This window comes from Diuraphis noxia, unplaced genomic scaffold (assembly GCF_037042655.1).
Source record: "Diuraphis noxia isolate RWA-SAM2 unplaced genomic scaffold, SU_Dnox_SAM2 contig0005, whole genome shotgun sequence".
Classification (NCBI taxonomy): Eukaryota; Metazoa; Arthropoda; class Insecta; order Hemiptera; family Aphididae; genus Diuraphis; species Diuraphis noxia.
In genome coordinates this window covers 11,787,242-11,802,592 of record NW_028301715.1, presented here as the reverse complement: position 1 = coordinate 11,802,592, position 15,351 = coordinate 11,787,242, and the positions used below count along the sequence as shown (strand labels likewise).

General features: G+C 30.6%; 1 protein-coding gene and 1 pseudogene across 1 annotated transcript in view; one reads left to right on the top strand and one right to left on the bottom strand.

Annotated features, from left to right (window-relative positions):
- The window catches only part of Sema5c (Semaphorin 5c), a 52,175-nt gene that overhangs the window by 19,306 nt on the left and 17,518 nt on the right, over positions 1–15,351 (bottom strand). Inside the window, exon 3 of the mRNA XM_089228204.1 lies at positions 12,041–12,140. Coding sequence (XP_089084330.1) covers positions 12,041–12,140 — 100 coding nt within the window. The remainder of the gene's footprint in view (positions 1–12,040; positions 12,141–15,351) is intronic.
- On the top strand, positions 7,435–8,598 carry LOC149054904 (uncharacterized; annotated as a pseudogene).

Genomic DNA, 15,351 nt, shown 5'->3' with positions numbered 1-15,351 from the left:
GGTATGTCATAATGTAGGATTAATAAAATATAGTAAAATAAATGAATCCCTAAAATATTATATTTTCATTATTTTCAAGTATAACTATATTTTAATCTAAATATGATTAAAACCCTGATATTTAGTACACATTTGATCCAACTCAATTATAATGTTTATTATTCTTGTTATTTCTCTAGGAAACGAATTTTCCCTTTATAACTAAATGGATATGAAATTTTATTTAAATCAAATCAATTATTATAACACATTTGAAATTAAAAAGTGGGTAAGTTGTGGATGTCGCTCAGCTAGGTCGCACAGTAGGTTGCAAGTGGATTACTAGATGGTATTAAATTTGAATCCAATGATATTATATCATTGTATACGAAAAACGATTCTGAGCGGAGACGATTTATCTGTAATCTGTCTATGGGATACATAGATATATAGATATATATACAGGGTGATTCTTTTATCAAACAACACTTATATGGTGTTTGTGTGTAAATACCACCTAACATACACCTTTTTTTTTTTTTTTTTTTTCTGTTTTAACCGACGACGCCGCGGGATCTGCTTTCGCATTGCTTCCGCGGCGCCGCCATCGTTTATTGACATTATCAAATATTAATTACATTACAAGTTTTACTTGGCTTCTTCCTGTTCTTCTCGGGCTGACCGGAGTCCGCCGCCCTTGAATTCGCGTGCCTGTCATCCGATTGGCGAGCCGACCGGAGTCTACCACTCTGGATGTTTCGTTCTCCATCAGGGCGGTCGCACGTTCCCCTATGCCCTTCGCAAGGCCTCTTCCTCGCGTTCATCCTTTTCCTTGGTCGACAGAATCGTCTCGACCATGCGGATGAACTCCAGGCGATTAGTTTCGAACTGTTTAATAATTCTTCTTCGGGCTTGGGCGTCTTCTGGCAAGTCATGTGACAGGGGACCACACAGGATTTCCTCAACGTCACCCGCGTTCGGAGGTCGCCTCATAATCTCAGTCATCCGAACGCGGTCGTCAATCCATCTCGGGCAGGTAAAAACCGTGTGTTCAGCAGAGTCGTCGGGGTTGACGCAGTATACGCAATAACTGTCGTCCGCCCGATTAAACCTCTTCAGGTAGCTCCGGAAGCACCCGTGCCCCGAAAGCACCTGCGTCAGTCGGAAAGTCAGGGTTAGCGGTGGCTTTGTTAACCAGCGCCCAACGTCAGGGAGGAGCCGGTATGTCCATCTGCCTTTATCAGACCGGTCCCACCGAGCTTGCCAAGCTGCAATACTGATTGTTCTCTCTTGGTTTTTAACGGTGTTCGGGACGACGTCAGTCTGGTCGTCCAGGCGAACCCGAACTCTAGCCCTCTCTGTTGCTAACAGGTCTGCAGGTAGCATTGAGGCCAATACTGACGAAGCGTCGGCCGAGACTGTCCTGTAGGCACGTGTTATGCGGAGTGCGACGGCCCTCTGCGCTCTTGCCAATTCTGCGCGATTCTTAGCCGTTTTTGTCCCGCGGACGGCCCAGGTCGGCGAGGCGTACAACATCTTACTGTTTGCCACAGTGCCAAGAAGCGCTCTTTTGCTTTGCGACGGTCCGCCGATGTTGGGCATCAGTCTGCCTATGGCTGTCGCTGAGTCGGTAGCCTTACGGGAGGCCACCTAACATACACCTATAACACACAAACACCACCCTAAACCACCCAACTTTGGGAGGCTATATCTTGTAAACGGATTAACGAAAAATGAAAATTTAAACGTGAAAATTCATTGAAAAAATAGCCTTTTTAGTTTATGAAATTTTAAGTATAGGTTGTCATTTGAAAATCAAAAGTTGATAATGGTTAACCTGATAAAAGGGTGAATATATTTAAAAAAATATATAGTTCTAGAACAAGATGGTTCTAAAATTTTGAAAAAAAAAAATTTGAAAAAAGTCAATAGTTTTTGAAATAATGAGTGTTGTTTGATAAAAGAATTACCCTGTAGATAATTAAAAAATTTCAAATCTGAGATTTAAAAAGTCGCTCAAATTTTTTGAAAATTTTACCATGTCTAGGTAAGGATAATATAATTAAACAACCCAGATTTAAAGTTTTTACGAATGTTTTTAACCGAAATACAACAAAAAAACTTCCGAAATTAAAATGTCTATAAATAGCTCAAAAAAGGCTAAAATTTTCTGAACTTTAAACCGTAAGGAATAAAATATCCAAAATACAACAAAAAAGATCTGTTGTCATTTTTCATTTGAAGCAATATTTCTGGTAGAAAACGTCGTCCGTTTAATGTTATAAAATCGTGAAATCGTACGTTTTTAACACTTTTCTTAAGTTCGCTTTCATTTCTCCTTTAAACGCTTTTATTTCGAGTACCGTTTCAAAAATCGAAAAATAACCTGTTTAAAGTACCAGCTCAAGAACATTACCTTTCAGAAAAGATGCTACACTTGATACTTTTGAGCAAGTTTAGAGGGAGAATAAGTGTTTACAGAATAAAAAATAAAAAGAAATAAACATCATTGTAAAACTAATACATTCCTCGCTCCACTCAGAATCTAAAACAATTGGTCACGATAAATTATAATAGGTAGGTATACAAGTATTTGGTAGCAGTACCACCCAAAAGACAATACAGATTTACCGACATTATAAAACCTTAAAATGGTTTAACCAAAGCTATATTAAAGTATTATGTTCTATGTATATGATGTATAGTTGGTATACCAAGTTGTCAGTTGTAAATTTAATGAATTTTTATCGTTAATCGAGATACTTATATAATATTGTAACAACGAAAAAAGTCAAGTATTTAAATAAAATCTATTCGACGATAAACAATCGAGTATGTTATGTTGCTGTTTTGGACTGATTTCTTTTCATTGCGATATTACTACAGGTCCGTGCGTTTGTGAGTGTTAAACAACAACGTTGGATGCCGCTGTCCACCACAAAGTGACAGGAATAGTATGAACCGAACATTTATTTTTTAATTAGCCTCGAGCATACGACGACACTCGTGTCAACACCACTATCACCGTAACTCTAACACTCACGCTTACACATATACACACACAAACACAAATATTTATATACATACAATTTATGCGACGAATACACGAATGATGATTATCTATCGTTCCGTGTTGAGTGTTGACCGCGTGCCTCGGTCGCCACGGGCAGGTGTTGGACTGTATGCCGTTGATGCGCGACAGCGGTACGGTGAATAGGTTTATTATTGTGTTTAAAAAATAATTGATAAGTGTAAGTAGATATTTAATTAATAAATGGTCAGCGGATTGCATACATCAATAATATTGAGGTATTATCACAGAATTTAAGTGACATCGTTGAATCGAGAGAATAGTGAAAAGTATTCGATGAAAAAATTAAACTGAAATCATTTTTTGAGGCCTTGTATCTCCTTTGGTCACGAGTTCGATACATTATTAGGTAGTATTAAAACTAACATTTTCTATGAGAAGATAAAGAAAAAATAATTAAATAATTAAAATAGGAGATCAATAACTATTGTTTATTGAAATACCTAACTGTAATTTTTTTACAACACACCAAAAGATTTTCCTTATGTACTGCAGTAGCAGGGTAGAATGATATAATAATAATTATGGTACTGGTAAATATTTAAAATGGTTAACTTCTCAAATTGTATACCCTCCATTACAATTATCAACAGTTTTAAAATTTTAGTAAAAATACTATCAGGAAATTTTGCACAAATATTACATTAATTAGAAATTCTTAAGCTAAATATTCATTAAATTATATTATCTGAATAACGTATAACGATGTAAAACATCGATTTAGCTTAGGGATATCCCAGATGAATAATTTGTATTACAAAGTAATTTGAATGGTTTCTAAATATTATACAGGTATGACTTTTAAAAGATTACGGCATGTGTCACTCGTACTTAATTAGAAATATTTGACGCAACGTGGAATGTAGTAACGTAGTGTTGACAAGATTATTTATGATTATTTTATTTCTTAAGAAGATCCAAAAATATCTGAAAATGTTTGAAACTAAATTTATTACGAGGGTCACGACAAGACATCGCTGCTGTAAGAATCATTCACGCAAACTAAAAACTTAGGGTCACTCAATCTAAGGAACCGGAAATCAGAGTCAAGAATCTATTTTAAAATGTGTAGTTTATCAAGTAGTCACAGGAGCTATAAATAATAATTAAGTATCATTACGCATATTATGTAGCCATGTGTGTGGGTGACCATTTTGATTATTATACTCATGTGTTGAATATTAATTAAATAATATTATTATGGTAGACACGAAACTATACCCGACGAATAAAGATAAGATTCAATGAAATTATAAAATTATCATAGGCTTTAAGTACCTAGATGTAAGATATATTTAGTGAATAGACATTAAACTACTAATCTACTGTTCTAATAATTACTATAAGTTCATTAAATATTGCAGTGAAGTATTGTCATATTAAACACAAATTATATACCAACAATCAATAATAACCAGTCATGGAATACATGATGCATAAAAATTTAAGATTTTTATTCAAGAAGCAATATAATATTATGATAATAAAAATTACTACTATCTGCAAACAGCATGAAAAGGATATTACAATAAAATATGTATACTATATAATATAGAATCTGTTTAATGTTTATACATACACAAAAGAATTTCTATCGTTATTAAATTATAATTATGAATTTTAATAATTTAAATTCTTACTAATTCAATATTAATATGTCGTATATTTTTAACCGTTCAATGGTGGTATAAGGTATTGCAATTTTTGAAAACTAGGATATTTTTCCGTTTAAATATGAATAAAGAATGTCTAACTCAATGAAAAACTATTTTTACATGTTTCAGAACAACAAGATTTAAGAATCCAACAATTATACTGATGACCATAATATTATTATAGAAATATAGGTAATTACTAATTATAATAACTACTCATATTGAAAATACAAAAGGTGGTTTTTCTTTTATTTGAGAATAATAATCACTCAATAAAAATTTTCAAATACTATACTTAAATAGGTAGGATAAATTTGAATACATTATATGCTCATACTGCTTATATCAATTATACATAAAACTAAATAAATTGTGTGCTCGTATTAAAACAGAGAAAGTCCTAATAAAATACTTACTTCTACTACTGTTAAAAGCTTTATGACTATTAACTTAATGACAAAAAATACTATAACTTCTAAAAATCATTAACAATAACGATCACTCACTAAACTAGTATAAACAAAATATAAATCGATTTCAATTACAGTGGGAATGTGGTATACTGGGACACCATATAACAATATTTATAGTATTTTCTTTATAATACCTAGGTACTTTACACAATCACACAGCATTTCGAAAAAACCAAATCATGACAGATCAAAATTTTATTTTTATTTCAAAATATGAAAATGTCACTGTCACTAATAATAATAAATGTATAATAATAATAATATATATATAATAGTTCTTTAATTCATTGTACATATTGAAATGTATAACAATCATTCTATTTAGCCTATAGTTAAATAATTTAATGAGTCAATAAAAATAATGTATTTTAGTTCACATTAAACGTATAGGTACATATATACTTTTAATTATACCTACGTTTAATTTAAGATAAAATAATTTACGATTATTATCTAAAATTTGATAGAAAATAAACTATTTTTTTTCAATGATTAAAAATATAATAATTATTTATTATTGTTAGTTGGTCCCGATCACCAATCAGAAAGACGTCATCTCATTTCTCAGGAGTAGGTACCTAAATAAAAAAATATATTTTATACAGGCAAATAGTTACCTATAAGGCTATAAGTTTCTTATTATTACCTATTGTATTGTTTATATGACTTTTGTTAAATAACATAATATGGAGCCTAATGAACCCTGCTTATATATAATAATTAGCCATTAAAAAAAAAAAAAAACTATTATTATAGTATCATCTATAACCATCGATACAAAAAAATTACTTCTATCTCATAGAAATTGTATGTTATGAAAAATAAATATTGTAACAAAATAAATTTTGGTGTTTGATATTATGTAAAAACTATTATGGCTACAATCTATATCATTATTTTGTGATTAATAACGCTATAAAGTGCGTATAATTTTTATGTTTTAGGCTGCTAAATTAGGCTTACACTGTTATCCAACTTAATAAATACATTATTGTGTATTACAATATCGAAGGTCAAAAGAACCGATTTTTTATTTTGTTCTCACAATCAAACTATTGTCTTTGGTTCACAATATTACAAAATAGTATACATTTTATATTTATACATGGTGACAAATAAAAAGTAAAAAATATATTTATGTCCTCGTGGCCCATACCATAGTATTTGTATAGTATAAATTGTTTTCTATTTAAGATACGCCAAAAAGGAAATGAATACGTGAGGGCTGCTACTCTGAAGTTATCAAATAAATAAACATCATTATTAATAATTGTAAAACTAATAAATAGGGTTATCAAAATGATTCAGTCAAAATTATTTACGAAATCATAGTAGTGTTCGAGTGTATAAAAAAATTATGAATATTATGATTATGGCATTACATTTAAGTAAATAATTAAATGAGTAAAGCAGATAAGACATATGCGCAGAACAAGTGTAATAGTTTGGTAGATTACAAAAAAAGTATTATATTACGCCAGAGCCAGTGGAGGGGTATGCATCTTTGCCTCAACATCATCAGAACATGAAAGCATTCCCCTTAATACTCTAATAGAAGCAATTGCCATAAAAATAACTTCAAACAGCAATCAAAAAATCAGCTTATGCAACATATATGCCCCGGATAGCACTGACCTCAATCTCTCAGACCTTGAGAACCTCATCAAACAACTACACCACGTCCCTACATGTTACTCGGCGATTTCAATAGCAGAAATACTTTAGGGGATCCAACTTCACGGACAGGCGAGGGAAAACTATCTAAAAACTTTTAGAAGACGACTCAATAGTCCTCCTCAACGATGGAAATTACACAAGACATAATGTAACTCACAACAGTTTCCTCTGCTATCGACCTATCAATTACATCTTCATCGTTAGGAGGATCAATAGATTGGTCTGTACAAACGGCATACAATAGCAATGATCACTGGCCTATAAAATTACGACTTCTTAAATCACAACCAACAGAAAAATCAACCTCCAAATGGCTCCTACGAAACCCCGACTGGCCCTCCTTCGCGAACAAAGTCGATAACTTATTAACAACCAAACAATTCGAAACCCTTCTCCAACCAAATCCATCATTAGACATAGACAACATAGTCGAAACTTTCTCAAGTATTATCAACGAAGCCGCTGAATACACAATAGGCAAAAGCAAACCATTTTTTCAAAAAAAAAAGTCCCCTGGTGGAATGAAAATTGTGAAACTGCGATAAAAAACTAACCTAACCTACCATTGAATATCAGACAAAAGTACCTAATTACAAAGTTCGCAGCCAAAAAGATGTCTACTCCCCAAACTGGCTTAATAAGGACAATCTCAGAACCCTATCACACCTCTTCAAACCGCTTTATATAAAGCTTCACGACATCCTCGAAGAGATATCCTTCAACATCAGCAACATAAAACCAAAAGAAACGTTCCCAACAATCCCTCCATGGAACACGAATCACATAGAAGCCAACACAGAACTTACCAAATTCAACAACAACACACCGCATAGTCTTATCATCAATACGTTCTACGAAATAATAAACACCAAATTCAAAAATTTCTACCACTTCTATACAGACGCCTCCAAAACAACGAATGAAACCGGTTTAGTCATTACCCACAGGGATGAAAATAGTCTTCATAAATTAGACCCTCTCTCCAGCATATACTCAGCAGAAACATTCGCCATACTTGAAGCCACATTAACCGCACTCTCCTCAAACCACGTTAAAGTTCTCATCTTAAGTGACTCTATGAGCGCGGTCACCTCAATAGCCAACGTACATACAAAATGCAACCTCGCCCAAAGCATTCAAAACATAATCCTCTCAACCGACAAATCCATCAAACTCATGTGGGTTCCATCTCACATCGGCATCCCCGGTAATGAACTCGCTGACGAACTGGCGATGAAAGCTGCTAGCTCTCCGGACACCAAAATATACCCACATGTAACATACGACGATGTAATCCGCGCCCTCAAAACGAAATTATACGCCCTCTGGCAGAATCAATGGGAAAAACAATCCAACCAAAACAATAAACTCAGACAAATAAAACCATTAACCAAAAAATGGCCGGACCCTCCAGTCAAGCTTACACGACATGAAGAGACCATGATCGCCAGAGTACGCATCGGACATACTAGAATCACCCACTCCTATCTTATGCGTAGAGAGCTCAAACCCAGGTGTGAAACATGCAACTGCGAACTCACCGTTAATCATATATTCCTAGAATACCCCACTTACCATAACGCCAGATCAAAAGCAAACATAAACACCTCCTCACTCAAAGACGCACTCGGACCAGGACAAGAAAAAAACATAGTAAACTTCATCAAGATGGCTGACCTCACAACCAACATATAAGACAAGAACCTAAGACAGCACATCACAACTATCAAATCTCCATTATATTTATAAATTAAACATGTAAACCATTGTAGGCTAATAAACCTTTGTATTTGAAGCCTTTAATTAATAAAAAAAAAAGTATTTTTTATGTATTTACTTAAAATACATTTTATAAATGATTAACATAGAGAAAATGATGTGTAATAGGTACCTATTACATATTTTTTACACCAATATTTCACTTATTCGTCAATTTAAAGTTTCTTCTTTACTAGAAATAAAATGTTACTTTTTAATTTATTTATGTGCTATTTTTAGAAACATTGTTTTATTCAATTTAAGCATAGTATTAAATATAAATTATAAGATTTATAACCTATCAACAATAAAGCCATATATATAAAAATATTTTATAACAATTTTTAAAAACTTTTCGTAAATTACAGCAGTCAATTATTAAAACTTTGTAGTATTTTATAACTTACCGAAGATAACAAAGTATCTAATTAAAGTTTTTTTTATTTAAAAACGTCTGTTAAAATATAATTTGTATAACCATAACATTTGTGGCATTATCTAATGATTAGTATGATAATGTTTCTATTTGTACATATACATATTAATACAAGTATACAACTGCTACTATGTACACTTGTAATGATTTTGTTATTCAAATGTCGAGAAACCCTAGTAACTACCCAATAGGGGAGCATACTACTTGCGTCCGAAATTATTATCAGTAGGTGAGTTGCGTCCCGCAAAAAAAAGATTCAAAAAGGTCATAGCGTATTTGCGTCCCAGTATACCTTTTTCTATGACCTAATTGCGTCCCGAAAATATCGATATAATCGATATAAAAATGTACATTGATGATACAAATTTAATACAAATAAAAATGGTTATAATAAATTATTATCAGTTCAATTCAATTGTAATAATAATAATATAAAAATTCATGTTATACATTTTGTCATAATAAATATAGTATAATATAATAAAAAATAATAAAAAAATGCATGTTAAACATTTTGTCATCAAAATAATAATAATTGCAATAATAATAATATAAATACAAATATATAAATACAATTTATGAACTATCGATTTTAGTGACACGATACTATCGATTTTAATGATTTTTGAAAATGATATCGATGATAATATTATGGCTGACTTGCGTCCCCTAAAACGGGACACAACTTACCGGTCAAATTTACTACCTGAAAAATATATTTTTTTTTTTGGGACGCAAGTAACATGCAGCCCCCAATAGATACCAAAAATACTTGTAACGTATGAACCTTAGGTGAATTAAAACGAACGTGCCGTGTACTCAGATGCAGCTCTACGATTATTGTGTAGGTACTTAAGTTAATGTCTATATGCAATAGGCTGAATATGTTGGCTTCAAGAAAATTTGAAAACTTCTAAAAGTCTACTCGAATTCATTATTTTACTGTTTATTTCCAATATTTTAATAACACAAGTATACTTTATTATTTTTTTTGTCTTAAGTTTATATCCATTGTTTATACAGATTGTACATATTTTCTTTTAATAAAAAAAAAAAAAAGAAAAAAAGTTTATATCCAAATTATTAATGTATACTATATCAATTACCAAGAATTTATAACTTATTAAAATAAGCAATCTAATACCTTCTAAACATAATATGCATATTATGTTATATATATCTTTACATAAAAGAAAATGAAATCATGATATTTTGTTCTACTGAAGTGCATCCAAATATAAATATGTACTATATTATATTGGATGTCTACATGAGATTCGACTATAACGAATCCTGCATTCCATATTATGGGTTTTCAACTGATTGGACACAATACTAGTGGTGCAAGAAGGAACATGCAATACCTTTTTATTTTACTTAAAGGTGTATGTACATTAAGAAAACAATGACATAGTTAAACAATTTTGCATAATAATACATACACTACAATAATAATAATAATATTATTATTATTATATGCTAATAAATGAACCCATACATATAAAATTTTAAAAAAAACTATCAATAACTGTATATGTGCTTATGCCCGAGTGATGAAATCAATGTCATCGTATTGTTCGATATTGAATCGTCACACAGCAACAGGAAAGGCAAGTTGGCGCATAAACTACGGGTTTATTAATACGATTGGTACTTAAAGCACCAAAAGCATAACAATCAGTGTTAATTTAATTTAGGCACATTAAATTATTATATAAATCTATTTTATAAAAGTATACATCTCTATCTAAGAATTAAGAAATGATTTCTCATAATATTACAACACAAAGAGAAGACAACAATAATTACAACATTGATAGTTTTTGCTAGAAGTGAGAATTTGTATTATAAAAAGTCAAATACATGTTTCATTATTAGGATCTATAATCTCGTTTGTACGACATAGTATTTTTAATACTATATTTTTATTATCTTAAGCAAAGTACTATTTGAACTTGTGATGCATCTTATAGTGAGCGATAACCATCTAAATGTGTTCTGTTAATGTCTTATGTAAAATAATATCCCAACTAAACACGGAGAACTATCCAAATAATAATAATTTAGTAATTCAGAATATATTTTAGTTTAATTCGTTTTTACTATTTTGAATTTAAGTCGAATGAATTTAATATAAGTATATAGACATTAGACATGCAGAGACATTTAGATTCTTGATACTAAACACATTAATAAACACCCATATAAACGTGTTTGCATTCGAGATAATGTTATATTGATTAAAATAATATATAGAACACACGCACATACATATTAATAACATATAATTTGAATTAATTTATAAGATAGTTTTTGGGAGTGTTTTTATCTAACACGGTAGGTAAATGATTGTATAAGCAATAAATTTAAAAAGCAAATAGTAAATATTTTTGTAGAGTCGTTTTTGATATTTAGCCGTGGGCAATTGATTCAATAATAATATTTCTTAGCCAACAAAACATTATCATCTCTAATAACTAGTAAGATGGATACTTGTAGGAAACAGACGTGCTGTTGCGTTGCTATTATTATCGCCATCGATTTTAATTGAATATTTGTGGGATAAAAAAAATAAAAATAAAAATAACAACAAAAAAAGATATTGTTTTAAGTAAACCAATGAAAAGGGGAAATGTTTGAAAAGGGGAAATATATTTATTTTAAAAGTTTTAGGTATGAGGCATAGGCAGTAGGCACTCAACGACGTTAGCACGTTATACGACACTGGGTTGTTATCCGATACCTATATAACAACGTTATTATACCGTCAAATATATACGTCACTTGAGAAAATACATTATACACAACGTGCAGTTTAATATACTAAATTACTAATACATAATATATTACTATATTATTGGTTTCTAGAACAATATAATATAATAGAAAATAAGTGTATCCAGTATATCCAGTGTAGTTACCTAGTACCTTTAAATATCTATATATTGTATAAAGTAAATGATACACATACCTCGCACCGACTACCACTTGTTTTCTGGCAATGTCGAACAACAGCTGCGAGTACGATGTCACTCCGTCTTCCGAAAACGTGACGGCTGTCGACATCACATCTGCAAAAAACCGAATAATCAAAATTATTCACACGTCAAAAACATAACCTGTGGCCGATGTGTCTATTTAATATTATTGTTGACCATTTTTTATACGTTTTCAACAGATTTCGTTTCGTTTTTTATTTTTATTAACCTGTTCTGTTTATATATTTTTTCTATACAAAATACGTTATCCCATCCTCCGGGCATCGATGTCGTTCTCTCTAGTATTATTGTTATTCGGTTAGTATTTTTACTATACTTATTATAATCTTTTATGTTGTTGGCGAACAAGTAATGACCATATGGACGCATTCGAAAAGGTGATTTAATTTATTGAGACGCGCGTGTATGCTGTAAAACACCTAACCGGTCCTAAACATAAGTATTGCCCGCAAGTTAAGTCGGCTGTAGAGAAACAAAATAAATGCGAAAAAAATGATAACTGACTGTAAAGTGATTATTAAACATAAAACGTTTATTTTAATTTTATTAGACACGTATACAACTATTTTATTTTTTCGAAAACGTTACAATTATTATTATTGACGATTTGAATGCACTCCAGTCCATTTCGGTCAAGTGTCAATCGATTGTCGTTTGTCATAATAAAATAATTTCTTATGGTACGAGTAAATGGTGTGTAACCATTGTTCAAGACACGAAATAATTTATATATATTCATTAAATATTACACTGAAGATCACGATTTTTTAATATATATTATTGGAAAAACTTGTCGAGGATTATTATTTTTACATACCTAACTAGCATTCATTTTTAAAACATATTACAAACATTAATAATATCTAGTTACGTAATATTTTCAAATATTATATTTAAAATATTACTTATTTATAGATTTGTTGTAAACACTATACATTCAAAAAATTATAATTTCCTAGTACCTAGTGAAAATTAATAATAGTTGAGGACACAATAATTCAACTAAAGACACGATTGTTTTAATGTTTATAGCAAAATGTGTAGGTTTCTTTTAAATTGAAATGTGCATTAGATAATGGATTTGAATCATAAATAAAATTAAATATAAGTACATACATATATACATATGATATGTTGTTTATACCTATAAAGCTTACTACACAAGTGGTATATATATATATTACATTCCACCCACAAATACCACCCAGGCTGTATTGTGGGTTTTATTTCAATTCTTATATTAACGATTTAGGTTTTGTGTATTTTAAGATGATTTACATACAATATTGTTGTAATTTGTTACTACTTAGTTATTGTAATTTCAAAGATTTTAGAACTTTATTTGATAATACTTAGGTATATAATATTATATATGTGTAAAAATATAGTTAACCATTTTAGTTATAACTTACCCCTTCCCTCCATTAAACTAAGGCTATGGACTCGCCCCTGAGTATATTCAAAGAACATAATGCAATAATGGAAATTACAGTGTTAACACCAGCCATTACAGCCACGAAAAGAAAATATAATATAATTGTATTACCTATTTCATTAATTATTTATATCATATTGATTTGTTAACGTCAATTGTCTTTATGTATTTTTTAAATAAATTGTACATCTAACAGGAACGTGTGTAAGATTCGCTGATATTCGTCACTTCAATAGTTTTATCTTCTGAGAGGAATAAAATAATGCTGTATAAAGTTACTCACTAATAAATGTAGCTTTGTTAGTGATGTTGAACATTTTAATTTTTAGAAAACATCGGTATAATAATTATTTTGCCAGTACATTTAAGTCGCTTATTACATGGTAGCTATGCGTTTACTTCATCATTATTCGAGATTTTGGTCTATTTATAGTAGTACATATAGAAGTACCTACTTATTGCATGACCATGATGTATTAAACAGTTTGTCCTAATTTATTATCTCAATTCGGAAATAAAACCTGATAGTGTGTAAATTGGCAAAACAGGTTTATGCTGCTAAATCTGACTAATTATGATTAACGATTACCATTCGAGTATTTTTATCGACATTAAAAATTTTAACCATGCCTAATGCATATATTCAGCGGACGAAATCGTTATATCACGGATTTCTTTGTTCGATATATTTTTGGATTCATCACGACATTGAAGAGATATTTATCACTATAGCAACTCTTATTATCTAATTCTAATGATTAAAAAACAATAAATTATATAGGCATCAGAATCAAAATCAACTTCAAAATGAATATCCATAAGACCATAACTACGAGACAAGAACACATAACACGAGATTTTATCTAGGAAAAAACACTCGTTATAAATTTTTCATTTTAATAATGTTAAAATATATTTCATTAAAAATGAATATTTATAAGATCCTGTAGATTGGGGACAATATTTGTGTATTATAATACAAAGATCTATATTGCTTAGTTTTTTTTCGATTTTTTATATTTAGGTGGTTGTAATTATTTTTATACAATGACTCATCCAAGTGAACATTTTTCTTTCAAATTATGTTTCAGTTTATAATTACCTATTCATTGTAAAGTAAATAATTATTGATCACCTACCACTAAATGTTTTAGTCGACCCTATATATCATTTAATATAATATAATAAGTATTCCTATCAACATTTTAAAATTACAAATTCATTTCGACGGGCCCCTAAACTAGCCTGTCCGCTGTACTCCATGTCCACACCCCCCTGCTTCTTGTGAGGCCCTGCTCTAAACAGCGGTTATTAAATATAAAAGCAAAGATAAACCTAAAACATATGATTTAACCCGACATATAAGTTAAGATGATTGAGCTTTACAATGATTAACGTTGGTTCAAAATACAATATTAAACTTAGAGTTAAAATTAATTATTATAATATTTATTATAATAACTTTATAAATTATACATTTTATGCACCTACTGAAATCTTTATCACCATCATATTATACTGTTAACGCTTTTTCGGGCCTAGAGTCATTATTATGAATCTGAAAACAGTTTCATGTTCCATGGTGTGCATGTAAATATTATGTATATTCATAAAATCTTTCGCGAATTCCGAAACGCTTTAACAAAGGAGAAACGTAAACTGGTGTGTCGATACCAAAGTCATATTATTATATATTATAAAATACGTACATGGAAAACGTTTGGATTTTATGCGACGACTTCCTACGGTTGCCGTAAAGTAAAAAGGCAATTTTCGACCTGAACATCGGAGTTTTCGATATCGGGATGACCAGATGTGCGTGGAAGAAGAATAAAATTAAGTCTCCGC